This window comes from Falco rusticolus, chromosome 2 (genome assembly GCF_015220075.1).
Source record: "Falco rusticolus isolate bFalRus1 chromosome 2, bFalRus1.pri, whole genome shotgun sequence".
In the NCBI taxonomy this organism is placed as follows: domain Eukaryota; kingdom Metazoa; phylum Chordata; class Aves; order Falconiformes; family Falconidae; genus Falco; species Falco rusticolus.
Window position 1 is genome coordinate 11,078,050 of NC_051188.1, and position 17,566 is coordinate 11,095,615.

At 40.3% G+C, this 17,566-nt stretch overlaps 1 protein-coding gene across 8 annotated transcripts in view; it reads left to right on the forward strand.

Annotated features, from left to right (window-relative positions):
• The window catches only part of FAT3 (FAT atypical cadherin 3), a 425,303-nt gene that overhangs the window by 284,240 nt on the left and 123,497 nt on the right, over positions 1–17,566 (forward strand). For all 8 annotated transcript variants that reach the window (XR_005102452.1, XM_037376330.1, XM_037376323.1 and 5 more), the window contains exon 4: positions 2,356–2,417. Coding sequence is in view for 7 of the 8 variants with exons in the window: in XM_037376330.1 (XP_037232227.1) it covers positions 2,356–2,417 (62 nt within the window). In the remaining variant the exon portion in view is untranslated. The remainder of the gene's footprint in view (positions 1–2,355; positions 2,418–17,566) is intronic.

Consider the following 17,566-nt stretch of genomic DNA (forward strand, 5'->3'; position numbering starts at 1 on the left):
TGACTGTGCAAATGACCAATTATTTCTATAGCGTGTTGTAACCACCTAATGCCTGGAACTGGTGCTTGTACGCAGAGCACTCTTTAAAGCAAAACCAACTAGTTGTGCTAGCACCATGCTTCAGGATCAGGTCGGCAGAACTGATGGTAATGGTCTGGTTACCTGCCCTTCAGGACCAGCTGATAGAGGTCTGGGTGCTAAATCTGCTAAGATCTTCTGCGTTTAAAGCACAGGCAGTTCTGTTGTAGAGACTTGCCATATGTTCATACACCTCTTTTAGAAGGAAATTCAAGTCTGAAGGCACTCTGACCATTATTGCAGTCCTAAAGGCTTTACATTGAAAAAAGGAAAACAAACAGAAAAGCCCTTTAGTGGTAACAGTATTTTTCTGAGGAGGAGCAGTAGTAGTAGTACTTGGAGTAGTTTTAGTGTTACCAATGAACGACAAGTACTGCTCATTCTGACAGTGAGTGGTATTCAGTTTCAGACGTTAGCTCTTGGTCTTCAATAGGAATGTGAATTTACCTGCCTGAAGAAGATGATGAGGACAGAGACTTTCTATAATTTACAGCTACACATTTCTTGCCCAGGAAGAAAGCTGAAGTTCACAGTGGCACACTGGGAAGGGGAAGATGATGTAAAAATTATCATATTCGTTACTGTGGTTAGGTTGTGCTTGATAAGTATCCATAGTGACCGCACATGTGATATACAGGGATATTTCAAATTTGAAAATTTTATTTCATCACTTTATTGGGATTGAACTTCTTTCATAATTAGGAACATGTTCCCTGTATCTTTGCATTCTCTCTAGACATGGGGGGATCTTGTGTGAATGACACCAATTTGTCATCCATGCTGTCATGTCTGTTTAAACTCATGCAGTGAGTAGATATCTCCCATATGGTGTAACTGTTTTGAATACTTACAATTGCTGGATGCAGGCAATACCAGTTGTTCTGGTTTTAAAGACTTTTTCCATCATCAGGTTCTTCCATGCAATTGCAATGATCCACTTTGGTTTCTGTGACCTCACCTTGGGTGTTTCTTCTATGGTCTAATAGATCTTGTAGCAAGTCTGACATACTGGAAGCAGAGTGGACTTGCCTTTCTTCATTTCATCCCATTACTTTAAGTAATATTTCCTCCCTTCTCACCGAAATATGTAAAGTGATTCCTTCAGGGAGAAGGCAACAGTGTAGTATGAGGAGCTGTAGCTGTAGAAGCCTTCTGGGACTAGAAGTGTTATGTAGATGTAAAATGTTGCTTATGTTGGGTGTTTTTTTAAGAAATTAAGGTCGTAATGGATTTATATTTAGATTTTTGGCTGGTCTGATTAAATAAATCAGTGTAATAGGTAGTCCAGGGAGTATTTACTTTCTTGTCTTCCTTGGTAATCTTAGAGACAAGGAATTCTTGAGACTGGCTTTGTCCACTGCAATTGTCTCCCAAACCAGCTTTATCTCTAGAAGTTGGTCCCTTTACACTCATCACAATCTATCACAAAGCAAGCACATGATGCATTTTCATATCCAATGAAATGTTTTGTATGAGGGAAAACTCAAATCTGCCCTTTAGATCTCCAGTGAGAACAAAATAAAAAAATTAAGCTATGCTCATAGGCAATATGCATTGTTTTTTCTTGAGGGAACATTCAAAGTGTTTAATTATCTTTCCTTGGTATAAATCTCACAAGAGCTTAATCATTTGTGAAAGTATGTTGCTTTTTAAAAAAAACGTATCGTGATCAACCTCATGTAAAAGGGTACTTTATTTTAAAGACTCAATTTGAGCATGGAACAAATTGATGAAATTGTAGTACAAAACCTTTAATGCATTAGAATGATTACATTTGGAAATCATTATGTATACAAGTAGTTATTACAGAAATAACCTTCTTTGTCAAGTATTCTTGGCATGGAAGTAATCAGCATCCTATCCCATTAATTGTTTGAGAACTCTGAAATCTTTAATGATTTTTTTTTTATGGACGGATTTCAGTCAAATGCAAATGATTCATTGAAGCAATTAATTATAGACAAATAGTGAAACTTTCGTAAGTTTTTTTATGTATTTACTGTAATGAATGCAGGACGTTAACTTAGATACACAACTAATTTTTCCAGTTACTTTTATCACAGCATTTTGCTTCAAAGATTCATTGTTAGTCAGAAAGTCATAATGGCTGGACTGAGGAAGAAAGTGCTTGACAGATGTCAAGAAATCTGTGTCTGATATAGCTTCACATAGATTATTTTTTTTCCCCTTTGAGTGTATGAAAATTAATTTATTTCTTCTGGTCGATAGAGATATATTTTTCAACAGATATTGACAAATATCATCCTTTTTTCACAGGTCTGATTACAACAACATCAAGAAAATTGGATCGGGAACAGCAAGCAGAGCATTTTTTGGAAGTAAGATTAAGTGGGAAATATATGTTAAAAGGTTAACTGATTTTTGTAGTTTTAAATCACTTCTTCCTGTTCCAGGAGAGTGGTATTCTTCCTTCTCTCAATGTATGACAGACTCATACAAAGCTGGGAATTGCCTGTTTATACGGAAGAAATACATTTTGCAATTCACAAGCAAAGGAAAAAATAGAACAAATCCGCACAGCACTAGTTTTCCACTTCTAACCTGCTTCAGTTAAATCTTTTTTTGTCACTCTTACATTTTATTTGTGACAGAAGTATAGAATATCCGATTTTTTAAAAAAAATTGTTGGAATCACCCCAACCTTGCCAAGATTTTCCATCTATCAGATTAAACACGTTTAAACTTTTCCATCTCTGATCAAACATGCAAACTGTTCGTTTGGTTGAAAGTAAACTTTGACCTTGCTCACATTCACTGCATCATCAGAATCAACGAAGCTTTCAGTTATTGGGGCTATCAACGACAATTTTCAAGTTAAATTTGCCCTCTAAAAACGGTATCTAAACCGTTCCCTTGGCCCTTAGATGAATATTTCTCTTTATATAAGTAGCTCACATATGTTGGGCATGGAATGATACACTTGTAAACTACTGGGTTTACTACATGTGTTTTCTTTCACACTGCTGTACACCATGCTGTGGGTTTTTTCCTCTGGGTAGAAAATCTTTGACTCTTTTCTTGTCTTTTTGCGAATTAAGGAATTCTTGATTTGTGTTGGTGCAAGTAAAAAAAGAACCTTGTTGTCCCACATAATCAATCATTCCTACTATGTATTTTTGGAAATTCTCTTCAAATCCATACAAGTTAAAAAACATCTGGACAAAATAGCTCCCAATGCAATCACTATCTGGCAGCAAAATATACTAAAATATATATTCTTTTTGTCCATGATTGTTTTTGTTTATTAAAAATCCAAATTATTTTAGTTAGTGCAGAACATGGGAGAGAAGGGTTAATTTATTACTGTACAAGTTTCAGGGTGGGATTTTTTTCTTGATTATTCACTGTATATTCTTACACATTCCAGGCCATAAATAAATGGAGGGAAATAAAAGGATTTGCCCCTTTTTAGGATTTAAATTGGAAAGTTAGTAATCATGTGTTCCAATAACTGCAAGCTTTCCAGTTTATACTGTCAGAGAAGATTGCAAACTGAATAAATTGGCATTGGTTTTGAAATGTATCTATTGATGAGAATCTTAGGTCTGCAAGTCTCTTTTGTATTTATGTGTTTGCCTCTGAGACCTCGGTGAAACATGCCAAATTTACATTTGCCAGAGGATTCCCATACAGATGGGGAAGTGTCACTATTAACAGCAAAAAGGAAAAAAATAAAAATTATAGGAATTACGCTTTAGTCACCGAAACAAGTTAATATATTCCTTCCCCTGCATTTTTTTGCATTTGAAAAAATAACCATCTGCAAGATTTTGAGGACTGGAGATGCACTAAAGGGAAATTGGTTTTATAGGGTGCTCCAAGGCTTGAGGATGGGGAGTGGAGGGCAAACTACAGAGAAGAGAAACACCTGAACCGAGTGTCCTGGAGAACTGGGGAGAGGACCACACTGTTGTAAAACCCACCTAGGAGTGGTGTGCAGGAAAGGGAATCAGACTCTGGCAAGGACACGGTCCCGATGGCCAGATCAGCCCTTTGAGCTACCGATGAACTGCGGCGCGTTCCTGGGGGTCAGAGCAAATACACTGCTGGGGATCCGGAGCCAGGCTGGCCAAGCTGTGCTTGTTCTTGTCGCGTGCTCAGAAAATTTTCTAAAATGCCTGGCTGTCTCTGTGTGTAATTAACCCCCTAGGGAGGCCTTAAGTGCTGAGACAACCATGGTCTCCCAGTAGTACAGTATTTCCCTTCCAGCTTCATTTCATACCCTTCTTCCAGTAGTCTGTCTGGTATAAAAGAGAGCAAACCTGTCTGCCTTTGAAAAGCTGTGATTAGTGCCTGACCTAGCAACCCTTGCCCCCCTTTGCCCAGTGTGTGTGTGAGGCACTGACAGACCTTTCCTAGCTACAACTTTTTAATTATTTTTAATAAGCCTGTCTTCTCCCTACCTGAATTTGACAGGGATGTTGTACCCATACTGGCCAGTACTTACTGCGAAAATTCCATTCTTAACAGTATTTCCACCTCTTTTGCAAAAGTTGTTGTGCAAACAAGGTGAAATAAGATGGCAGATGTTGGTCATTTTAACTGTGTTTAGTGCCAATGCTCATCTCCAGACCACTGCCTGTGATGGCTTCGGGAGGCTCTTCTGGGGTGGTCTGTCCCTGTCCATATTGCAGGAAACATGCGAGGACTGGATGTATATTTTTAAGGCTGCCATGCTTAGGAAATTTGAATCTAAGTGACTCCCCTTGTAAGTACCTGTCCTGGTTTCAGCTGGATAGAGTTAATTCTCTTCTTAGTAGTTAGTGCAGTGCTGTGTTTTGGCTCTGATGTGAGAACAAGGTTGATAGGACACTGGTGGTTTCAGTTGTTGCTGGGTGATGTTTATACTAAATCAAGGACTTTTCAGTTCCTTGGGCCCTGCCAGCCAGAGGGCTGGGGGGGCACGGGAAACTGGGAGGGGACACAGCCAGGACAGGTGATCCAAGCTAGCCAAAGGGATATTCCATACCATGTGACGTAATGCTGAGTATATAAACTGGGGGAGGAAGAAGGAAGGGGGGGACATTTGGCATTATGGCATTTGTCTTCCCGAGTAACCGTTACGTGTGACGGAGCCCGGCTGCCCTGGGGATGGCCGAACACCTGCCTGCCCAGGGAAGTGGGGAATGAATTCCTTGCTTTGCTTTGCTTTGCTTTGCTTTGCTTGGGTGCGCGGCTTTTGCTTTCCCTATTAAATTGTTCTTATCTCAACCCTTGAGTTTTACATTCCTTTCCAATCCTCCTCCCCATCCCTCTGGGTGGGGGGGAGTGAGTGAGCGGCTGCGTGGTGCTTGGTTGTCGGCTGTGGTTAAACCACGACAGTGCCCAAGAATTCATTTGCAAAGTAAGTACTGAGCCCAGATGAGCTGTGCATGTCTTCTTGTGTCCTCCTTTAGTTATCTTCTTTGGATGTGTTGACCTGTGCCCACGTGACTTTTTTAATGGTACTCAAGGCTGCTGTCAGAGGATTTACACTTACTGAAGAGTGGGTTCCAAAGTAAGCGCAGAAACGTGTCTAGACCCTGAGTCAAAAGATGCAGGATGAAGTCAGAAACAGACCCCCCCATTATAATAATTGATATTTTTTGTTTGTTTTGGTGATGATGTTTGCGGAAGGTTGTTGTATTTTTTTGTTTGTTTCGGGCTTTTTAGGAGGAGTAAAAAAATTATTTCTTCTCCCAGACTTTTCACTGATTGTAGCATTATCAATGCTGTATTTTTTCTGCTCCTGAGTTGAGAGCTTGGGGGTTTTTTTGCACATTTGTAATGTCTTGCAAGGCTGCCTGTTTTGATCAGTGCTGGTTATCAGGTAGAATTTTTCTGCTTAAGTTTAAATTGGATGTCACTGGATTTTATACAGGATGGTCTCTTAATTTACTGAATTCTTACTAATGAAATAGCTCTACCTGCAATGGGAGGAAAATGACCACTTGATTACATTACTTTCTCACATGAAGCAAGACAAAATATTTTGTTGTATTTCATAGACTTTCTTAAAGATTCTGTAGTTGGGATGAAGTATTTAAATATCCATCTGAAACAAGAAATGTAATTCTGAGAGTTACCTGCTAGCTTTGCAAGTAAATGAAAACAGTGATGTATTTCCAAGTGAGGTGCAATTGGTGATTGGATATCAGGTGATTTGTCTTTATTCTCATTCAATAATGGGACACATCATCCTCTTTTTATCCTTTTTTTCCTTCCTTCTTCTTCTTCTGGGTATGTGTTCCCTTTGAATAATTTCTATGTTAACAGTTCACTCTATCAGCTCTTGTATTATACTAAATTACTAAAAAGAAGCAGCTAGAAGTGGCAAATACTTGTGGAGTTTGAGCTATGGAAAACCACAGAAAATAGTCTGGCTGTTTTTTCTGCCCAAACTTTTTGTAGATGTCTCCTAATCCTAGTCTGACAGCTTTACAAACTCTAGTGATTTTGCTATGTGATTTTACGCAAACAGCTGCTGGAGTGGTGAAGATCCAATAATAAATGTAAAAATTAAACTATTTCATGCAGGATCTGCATCCTTGTGTTGTGTCAGATGATTGTGAGATGTCCAGAATATGAATAATTCCTGGTTTGCTTTCCAGTGTACATGTGCAGCTTGATGGGAGAGGATTGTTGAATCCAGGCTACACTTCATTAACTTGTGTATTCATCCCCGAAAGTGGATCTGAGCACATACCTTCTCACCTCGAGTGGTTTCTGAAGGTGCTGTTGTAGACGATGAGTTACTTATGCTTCCAACACAGAAAGCCTCTGCAAAATGCACCCACCTCTGGGGAGTTCAGTTTGCTGGGAATTGCTGGGGCAAGATCTGTATTTAGCAAAAGAATGAGCCAAAAGTGCAGCTTCAGTGTGCCATTCTAGATACAGTCTCTGAAACTTTATGATTGGAGGGATAAATCATCTGTAGTACCAGATGGCCTCTTCATCCTCTTGATAACGGTGTATAATAAGTTGGTGCTTTTAAAGTGCTGAGGCTATTAAGTCTCTCCTTGATGAACACGTGGTGCAGGCTCTTAAGGCATTTAGCCAGTTTATCCATAGTATTTCTCTGTTCCTGCAAACTTATGTTTAAATTTACCACTGTAGATTCATTCAGAAATTATCTTTTAACATTTGTCATGGTGGAAAACTTGTCTATTCAAAGCCTCTCTAAATAACAATAGTTTCTAATAAGCACGGTCAAAACTAAAAATCTTCAGGAGTGAAAAAGCAACTGAAGACCATAGGTTTAAAAATACTATTACAACATCCTTAGCCCTTCAAGATCTGAGTCATGTACCATAATTAATGAGGAGCAGAAGTGGGAGCAGAGTGTTGGCTTAGTGCAGCTAATTTTTAGCCAACTTCGCGCTATCAGAATAGTAACTGTGCCTCTCAAGTGCCTTGCTTTTGTCACAAATCAGTATATGCAAGCCTCATCAATCTTTCTGCTGTGATGTTTGAGCCTACGTAGCTCTGAGAAGGATGTCAGTAACAGTGCAAGGGGCTGTAATGAAGATAAATTGGTAAATCTGATATGAGCATCAAAATACATGGTCTGAATGAAGTGTATTGGTTTCTATTTACTGTAAGTACACGAACAGCGTACAGTAGACTGTGTTACATGGTATGTATTTATATGCGGTAATTAGAGGGAAGCATAATAATCTGCTGTAATTGTGGCCTTTTAAAAAGAATTCAAATTTCCACTCATTTAATGGGAAGTTGTAATTGTGAGGGGAGTTTTGATGGAGGGACTATCATTTCATTGCACTTGGAATTTTGTCTGGAACATCACAGGGGAAATAGCTGCTGGAAATTTTATGGCCACAGTTTGCAGGGGAGAAAGGGTTCAAAATCTTGAAAAATACCATTTTAAAATAACAATGTTCTTCTTTCATCTCAGTTCTTCCCACAAATGCCACAGTGGTGGTTCAGTGTTGGACGGGCACTGTGTTCTCTGCCATCCTCCTCTTTTCCTCCAGCATCTCCTGTGCAAGAACTTAACAGATTTAACCTTGTTTTCGTTTTCAGCCCTACTCAGTTAGGCTGTAGCCTTTGCTAGTGGCAATGCTTGAAGTCAGTGGTCCTTTGTGAGAAACTGCAGTATTTTCTGCAGAACACAGGCAGCCATGCAGCAATATGCTTGTGTATGTTTTTACAGGAGAAGTACAAAAGCTGAAGTTCGTTGGGCTTATGTAGCTGAATGGTGCTCTACAGAACATTGGTAGCTTAAATCCTGGATTACAAATCTGTGAAAGTATTTGTTTCATGGATCTTTAGCATTGCCCACATTTGGCAGAGAAAGCTGCATTTTTTCTTGGTGACATGCTGGTGATGGAGTAAAAATGAGGCAGTGTGTCTGATTGAACATTTTGTCTGAGGTTTAAATGGCTCCAAAGGCACATGCCTTTCCTTTTTTAACATTGAAGCCTATTGGATGATGCAAAGGAAATGAAAAAAAACAGGTACACCGCCTCTTATTTGCAGCTTGAGCTTAAAAATTATTTGCGGCTGTGCTTGTTGGAAATAAGAGAATTATTTTTTATTATTTTGAGGACATCTAAAGGGATTTTTAGTGGAATAAGTAGGTATGTAGAGGCAACTTTCTAAAAACACAATGAAGGCTATATCATGATGTCAGCTTTGAATGGTGAACTTTATTGAACTTGAATGTCAACTTCGAAGTTGGGGGAAAAAAGAAAAGGAAAAAAGAAAGGAAATGGGGGGGAGGTAAAAAATAAAAGAAAGGGAAGAAAATAAACAGTTTTTAAAAGATCAAAAGCATGTTCATCTTGTGCTACCTCCTCATGGGTTCATCAGCAGTGAAGTACTGAAGTAACCTGCAGGACAGTTCAGTGTGGTGGTGGATCTAGCAGAGACCTGAGTTCCTGGTATGGAAGGTGCATGCTGAACTCACTCATCTTATGCTGCAGATTTCCACACTGTACCCTGCGTTCTTCAAGACTTGTTATTCTGCACCACTTTTATAGACATGCGTGGGCTGCACTTGCCCCCCATCCCCTCCCATTTTTTTCCCATCAAGTTGCTATTTTCAGGAGTAGCCAACAACTTTCCAAAGGCTCGAGATGGCTGGAGGTTAAAACTCTCTTTCAGGGAGATTTGCATATGACATTGCACATTGCTTCTCATGTATTCAGACGGAAAGTCTTACACAGCAAAATATGGGAAAAGTCCTGGTGTGATTCATCTGTCTGCAGTGATAAGTGGTCTCCTCGATAAGACTGTTGTCTAACTAATGTGATCCCATAAAATGAAGAATTATCAAGTATATCACTGAAAATATTACTAGTTCAGTGGCCTCTTTGCATGAGATATGAACAGGAATTTTAAACTACAAAATAATTAAGGCATCGTGTTTTTACGGATTATCCCTTTCTCTGATTATTGCAAATTTCAATTGCTCCCAGATGTCCCTTTATTTTAGATAGCAACTTGAGAAGTAACACAGACGACAAAGCCTAAGCATTAAGAAAACTGAGTGTAATAACATTTTTCTTCATGCATATGGAATTTTAATTTTGTTTTCATATTAAATAAGGAAAAACTTCATAAAAGGATAGTAATGGGGCAAAATAAGATTTAATTTACAAAAAGAAAAAAAGAGTCGTATATTTAAATACCTTAACATTCTGTGTTAAAAACAGGAAATGTACACACAACTCTGATGACATAATAATATACCAAAGGCAAGGGGCAAGAATGGGTCCACATACATCAAATAGTAGCGGTGACACTCAGCTTATTTCAGTTATTCAGTGAAATACCAACAGCCTTGAGAGACTGGATGAGCAAAGAATGTCTATGACATTTCCACAACATTTGTAGTCTTTGTAAACCCTGAGGATGCTTTGTTTGCTTTTTGCCTTGTGCTTATGGTTGATTTCAGTCTTTATTTTCTTAGACACTATTAATCTAATTCTTTTAACTCTCTCAAGACTGGATTTTTTCTCTTAAGTTTTGCACATGCTAACACCAGGATGATGTCAAGGATAAAGACACTGCTGACAGCTCAATTAGTGCATCATTTATATCCAGGTATCTGAATCTAGCCCCTCTTGGAGAGTGCTTAAGCCATCCAGCTAGTCTGATACTGTTTGAAGGTTCTTACATGTTAGTATTTTAGTCCAGCATTACGAGTCTGACACTTGTTTAGTTAATCCATTCTATTGAATCAGGATACCAATAGTAATGAAGAAAAGCAGTCCACTTTTCTATGTTTAATGAACTTCCTAAATAAAAAATCTTCATAACTCAATATGCAAACCTTTGGGGGTTTGTTCTGAATGCTTGACAATTATAGAAATGAGTCAAATAGTTTATAGACCTTTTATAGAAGTATTGTAAGCTTGTGTTGATTTATTTTGCTATAAAATAAAAAAAGCACAGCTCATTTATTACTTAGTCCCTCCTTAGCTCATAAAAGAGATTTTATTTTCCCAGTTCATTGATATGTATGATGATGGATTCATCGTCAACAGTGGAATACTGGCCCAAGTATATTTTCCGGAAAATGATGTTTCACTGGGAAGTGAGTCTGCTAGAAATGGACAGGGAACAATTAACATTATGATCCAAGTTTAGAAACCTGTTAGCTACTTAGATGGCAAGTTGACCCAGTATAAAGATACAGATGATTTTGCAAGTACTAATTCAGTTTCATATTTTGAAGAGCACGGCAAGATCAGAGTTGTCTAGGGCTAGGACTTTGGTTCACATACTGCTGTCCACCATGGTTGTTGTGTCTCATTAGAAAAGTCACATTTGTGATTGCCCAGAGCTTTGCCTTAGTTAAGGAATGATTTGCCTATATCTGGAGCTTGCAGAGGGAAGGGAGCTTGTTTTACAGATTTCGTGAATCACTGACCTGAACTGTTGGGTCATGAAATGAAGAAATGAAAATCTGCAAAGCACAGTGCTGTCGGCTTTCTCATGCTGGGAATCAAACGCCTCTTTTATGACTTTCCTTGTGGACCCATAGTAATCTAGCAGCAGGTCTTGGCTTTAAGCACCTCATCGCATGCAAGCATGGAAGGAGATACTCAGCATATAGGTTTCAGCTGCTGTCTTATCAGTCGTTTTCCACCTTTTTTAAAGGCATAACAGAGAAGGTGGAATTGTGCCAGGAAGCAAATCCAGCCTACGGGCTGCTACCCTGCAAAGTCAGGAGCATCTCCTGGGAGCCTAGGGTTGTATCAGCATTTCCTTGACCCTGTGGACCTAATTAAGATCTCACTGGAATTAGCATCATGCAGTTATGAAGTCAAGTAGAACAAGAAAGTGACCTTTTGGTTAACTAGTATTATGTGAAGACATGTGATGTAACTGTGGAGAGGGGAAAAATCATATTTATTATCCCGGGGGCTAGCTGTGTTCCTTTGCTTACTCTGAGCGGTGTGCTTAGTCTGGCTTCAGTAGCAGTGATTTTCTTGATGTTATCCCTGATAATCCCCAGGATGAGAGAATTAGACATTGGTGCCCATGGCTGCATTTCCCCAGGTATGTCTGGAAATGGGTGAGTGAACGCAGGAGAGAAAAGCAATTTAAAATATACCAAACACCTGTTTCTTCTGCTCTGTTCACAGAACTACGAGATGGCAGAGCATTAGATCAATGCAAATGGGATGGAAAAGTATTATTAAAACACCAAACATTATTGTGTGGTTTGAAAATTAGGTCTGCACCCATGTGTTAAACGCTGTTGAAACAAGAGGGATATATTGTAGGTCTTCCTTCTGGGTTTATAAATCATTCCTCCTGCTAAGCTTGTGTAGGCAAGTTCTGTGGTTAATTCTGTACTGAGTTCTTTTCTGTCAGGATTTAGGAGTTCGCTCTAATGTTGCTTTCTTGCTGAGGGATTAACTCATAGATTAGCTCAGGGTTAACAGGTTTTTGCTTCATTGTATATTTCTTAAGATCTGTAGCTCTCTTTTATAGGGGCTGGAGCCCACCTACCAGGCCCAAATTGGTCAGATATACCCTTTTGGTGTATCTTTTTTTGCCAAGCACCATGCTTGGTGAGACAAAGAGTCATTGTGAAGGGCACACCGCTTTGCTAAATCTTCACATTTGCTTTATGAATGTGCCAGTGTTTTAATCTTCTGCAGAAGCAGCAGGAAATCTTTCACATGATTTGAATCTATTTTAGATGTACAGAGCCTTTGTGTTATCTGAAGCATGTCTGCTTTAGTGCTATATCATGTTTTCTGTAGCATTTGCAATACCCATCAGCTGCCAGACTGTTAATTTATGTCTGTAAGTGTTGGAGCACACACACATGGGTGCACACACACGTTTTGTGAAGGTCTCAGTTTCCTGCCTTCCTGGCTAAGACCGAGATGAGCTTTGCACTTAAGGCAGGGGAGCATCGTCTTCCTCAGTTATAAATACATTGTTTCTGTACTAAAATCCTTTCTGGGCATAGGAAATCCTGGTATGCCTTCTAATTAATCCATCATTTAGAAACGTGCTCTTAACCAAGTTTTGCATCCATTTGTCCTTTCTCCCAGGGTGATCTGTGCTAAGTGGTTCAGAATTCATGCTTTTTATCTCTGAAAAAAAGTTAATTCTGGAATATTTTCACATGACTTCATTTGCTACCACCATTCATATGCTCCAAATCCAGCCACCCTGTAAACATTACAGAGGGATCCCAGCACTAAATCTCCCAATTCCTATGCCCTGAGTGGACTTTGGGTTAGTATGAGATGTGCTTTTTGATCACAGGCTGTTGCACTATCTGTGGAGTCTGACAGGAGATGGTTCCCAGGATACTTGCATCTTAAGTGGTGCTTTCCCCAGATCATCTTTACCTGTGAGACTTACCGGTTTGCAGGTAGCCTCTGCAAGGGAAAAACTGGAACAATTCTTTCCTTTTGCAATTTCTGTAATATTTTACTATCTTCCCTGCAGCTCTCTTCTCTCCATCATGGTGAAGTTCATCCTTATTCTTGAGGTCTACTCCCTTCAGTCACGCTGTCACTCTAGAGTAACATCATATGGGTTTTGTCAGTGCTTCGTCCTCTGATTTTTATTTTTTTTTTTTTTGTCTCCACCTTGTTAATGCTTATATTATCCAGGGTCTCATCATTTCCAGTATTGGTGGAGTACTGAAAACTCTTTGTTACCCCAAACTGACCCAAACAGTCCATGCACTTGGTAAGAACCTCTTCCTAGTACACCTTAAATACACAGCGTTTTCTTTGAGTCTCATCACATCCCTTAGTCTTCTCACCATAGCCTGTAACGGCTTTCAATATTATGTATTTTCCCTCTTTATTTATTCCTTCGTATTCCCAGATTGACACCCTGTCTCTCTGCCACATAATCCTTCAACATTCAGGTTGAGCAAAAAAGACATACCTGAAAGGTAGGAAAATGTCATGCAAAAACCTGATAGTCTGAATTTTTTTTTTTTCTTTTATTTTAAAAATATTTTTTTATAGCAGAAGTGCATCATTGTGTAAAATGTACTAAAATAAGATTGGAGTATTCAGCATAATTTGTAACATGACACAAATCAAAGTATTTACTAGACACCTAGAGATAAGAAAACCTCTAATCGGGTTGAGAATCAGTTTAATAAGCATATTTGACACCTTTTTACTCCCTATATATATTATCATGGAACATAAGAATCCTAATGCTTTTCTTATCTGACTTCAGCTTGATAATAATCAGAGACCGAACAATTCTTTTGCTTTTTATGAAGATATGATTTAAACAGAGAAGTACAAAGGCCCTAAAGCATCGAGTGCTATGAAATCTGCCCTCAAAGGCAGTAATTTTCTTTTTCCAGCCTAACAAATTTTGGTTGTCAGGAAACAGATTAATCTCCTCATTCTGAAATGTAATATTGCTGTTTGCTAATTTCTCCTGATACAGAGATGCTGAAAATGTTATCATAGCAGTCCTAGAGTACATTTTATGTTTTGGCAAAAAAAAATACATTCTTTGGCAAGGAATATTCTAAATACTCAAAAGCAAGTATTTACATGAATAATTGAGAGTAAAAATGTCAGAATCAAAATAATGAATTATTTTTTCTCACATTTCCTGGGAAAGTGAAAATACAAATATTACTAATAGCAGTCTGCCAGTTTATGGCTTTGCCTTTCCTGAGGACCAGCATGTTATCCTTAATCCAGATACCAACAAATAGCGTAATACTTTCAGTCATAGCCTCAAATGTATTTGTTTTTCCCCATGAATCTTGTTTCTTTCCACTATCCTTCCAGATAATTTTAAAGGTGTTGTATAAATAAAAATGTTAACCCTCAAGGCCAAAGAGCTATTATGAAGACTTAATTGAAAAAAACATGGAGAATTTAATGGCATGGTTTTATATTGCCACACTTCTAAAAAAACCCAAAACAACAGATGACCACAGTTTAAAAAATACTTGAAAATTTCTAGAAACTCGCAAGTTTAGACTACATATTTTACCTAAGCAGAGATGATGCTTTATTATGTGATACATCAAAGTATGCCAGAGTGGCATGGCCTCGGTTGACTGAGAGAGATGCAGAAGTCATTGAGACAAGTGCATTAGCTTGGTCTCAAAAGAAGGCCTTAACGTATAGCAGAAGGAATAAAAATATTAACTGGCACATGAGGTTCACTTGCATATAGTCTTTATCCTCCTCACCAAACCCTTTGTGTTGAAATGGACCTGCTCAGATACTCTCTGTGTAACTTTGGCCATATGTTTGTGGGATTAAATTAAATACCAAAGCCCAGGGTTTATCTTTTTCCATTGGCATTTACCACGTTTATTTAAGGATTTTTCATTATTTCTGTTGCAAACCACTAGATACTGCCAGAGTGCAGCCTTAATTGTAGCACCTCAGCCAGAGAACACCGTTTTAAAAAGTGAAATAATATTTGCTTTAAATGCTTCTCTTCAAGCATTTAATCCTCATAGTGTCCAACTCTCAGTTAGAAAGTATCAATTGAAACCTGTGGCTTTTTTAATAAAAAGCATTGCAGAATCACAGGATGGTCAGGGTTGGACAGGACCTCTGGAGATCATCTCGTCCAACCCCTGCTAAACCTGGTTTACCCAGAGCAGGTTCTGAATGTCTCCAGAGCAGGAGACCCCACAGCATCTCTGGGCAGCCTGTGCAGGGCTCTGTCATCCTCAAGGGAAAGAAGCTTTTCCTCATATTCAGATGGAACATCCTTTGTTTCAGTTTGTGCCTGTTGCCCCTTGTCCTGTCGCTGGGCACCACTGAAAAGAGCCTGGCCCTGTCCTCCTGACACTCGCCCTTAAGATATTTGTAGACATTGATGAGATCCCCCCTCAGCTGTCTCTCCTCCTGGCTGAACAGCCCCACCTCCCTCAGCCTTCCCTCATCAGGGAGATGCTCCAGTCCCCTCATCATCTCTGTAGCCTCCGCTGGTGCCTCCCCAGTAGCTCCCTGTCTCTGTGGAACTGGGGAGCCCAGCACTGGCCCCAGCACTCCAGGTGCGGCCCCACCAGGGCAGAGCAGAGGGGGAGGACCCCCTCCCTCGACCTGCTGGCCACCACGCTCCTCCTGGTGCCCCCCAGGGTCCCACTGGCCCCTTGGCCACAGGGCACACCGCTGGCCCACGGGCACCTTGCTGCCCACCAGCACTCCCGGGCCCTTCCCCGCAGAGCTGCCCCCCAGCAGGTCACCCCCAGCCCCTGCTGGTGCCTGGGGCTGTCCCTCCCCAGGGGCAGGACCCTGCTCTGGCCTTTGCTGAAGGTCACTCGGTCCCTCTCCGCCAGCTCTCCGGCCTGCCCAGGCCTCGCTGGATGGCAGCGCAGCCCCTGGGGCACCAGCCGCCCCTCCCGGTGGGGTGTCACCAGCACACGTGCCGAGGGGACACTGTCCCCTCATCCAGGTCATTGATGAGTAAGAAGTCTGACATGTGCAGAAGATTTTGGTTTTCTGCAGCACAGGGAGGGTACCTGGTGATGGATGACACTGGTGACGGGACGCCCAACTTCCAGCAAGCTGCTGAGCTCCTGAAAGAAATCCTTGCTGCTGCAGCACAGTGCTCAGCATGAGGCAGTCATTTATCCTGCTTCTTGATGGAGCAAATTACCCTACTCGGAGCTGTGGGCTGTGTTTTCAGTACCTCATTCGGTTCTTGCGGGGCTAATTTGGTGTTCCTTCCTGATCCTCCATGCTGTAGCATGTACTGAGATCTACCTCAGGACTTCCTAATTTGAGACACACACCCTGATTTCTCTGGGGTGCAATACACTCCACTAGCCCTTCGATGCCTAAACAGCAGTATCTGAATAAATTACCATTCATGTTCTGTTTTCTAAAAGTTATTGGGCACACATTCACCAGACTTATATAGCCAAACAGGAATTGCATCTTAAACTTCACATGATTGACAAACTGCCTCTGCTGCACTGAGCCTGTAAACAAGATTTAGATGTTTTGTCAGACCAGTAATCCATAGATTAGACCTGCTGTTAATACCCTCATTTCTAAAGCTGGATGCACTTTTGGAGAACAAGTACATTTATATTTTGTATACAATTTCTCAAAGGAAGCAGTGGCAGCATCTATAGATTGTGCCAGCCAGGACCCCACATCATGAGTGAGCATCTGCAGTCCTGACCCCAGCATTTAACCATGAGGATTAGCACATGGCACTGACACATCTGATCTCTCTGTGCCAAGGGATTACGCCTCCTGTACGGATCCTGACAGGATGCACTTGTGCTGTTCAACAACTCCCACAAATCAGGAGCTTTCTCATGGCTATTTCCAACTAAGTACCAGCCCCTTTAACACCTCCTGAGACAATCTCAAAGCAGCTTCTGAAACTTTGCTTTTTCAATCTCTTCTGCTTCAAACCAACAAAGCTACTCATTAGAGGGACTCCTCCTGTGTCCCCCCTTTAGCTCCCTTCACCTAGTGAGGGCTAATTGGAGGCCCATAAAACGAACCCAGGAAAATTCTCCTTCTTCTCCCACCTATCAATCCTGCCCTACCAAATTGGGCATATTGCCTCATGCAGTGTTTTATTGTCCCCCAGACCACACTACTGGCGGGGCAATCTCACAAAGGTTAATAGCATTACTGGGTTGTCTCAGTCTGACATTCTTGCTCATCACTCTAAATCCAGTCGTTTTACTAGTGGCGTTAGACATCTCTACTGAAGTTAATTGGATGCTACTTGCCACTGAATTCAAACACAGTTCTATAAATTGTGACTACTTGTAGCTGATTGCCCCTGCTCTTAACTTTCATTTCACAGCTGGGAAAAGTATGTGTGGGTTGATATACCTGGCTTTTCAGCCGTGCTCTTTGGTATTTGTAATCCAATTACCTTGGCCATTCATTCACTCCAGCTGTCCTCCCTTTGATATGCTGTGTGTCAACACCTCCCCTGTATACTGACCTAATGGGAAAATAAACAGTAAATTATGAGCCTGTATAAATCCATTGAAGAGCTACTGTGACTTCATAAA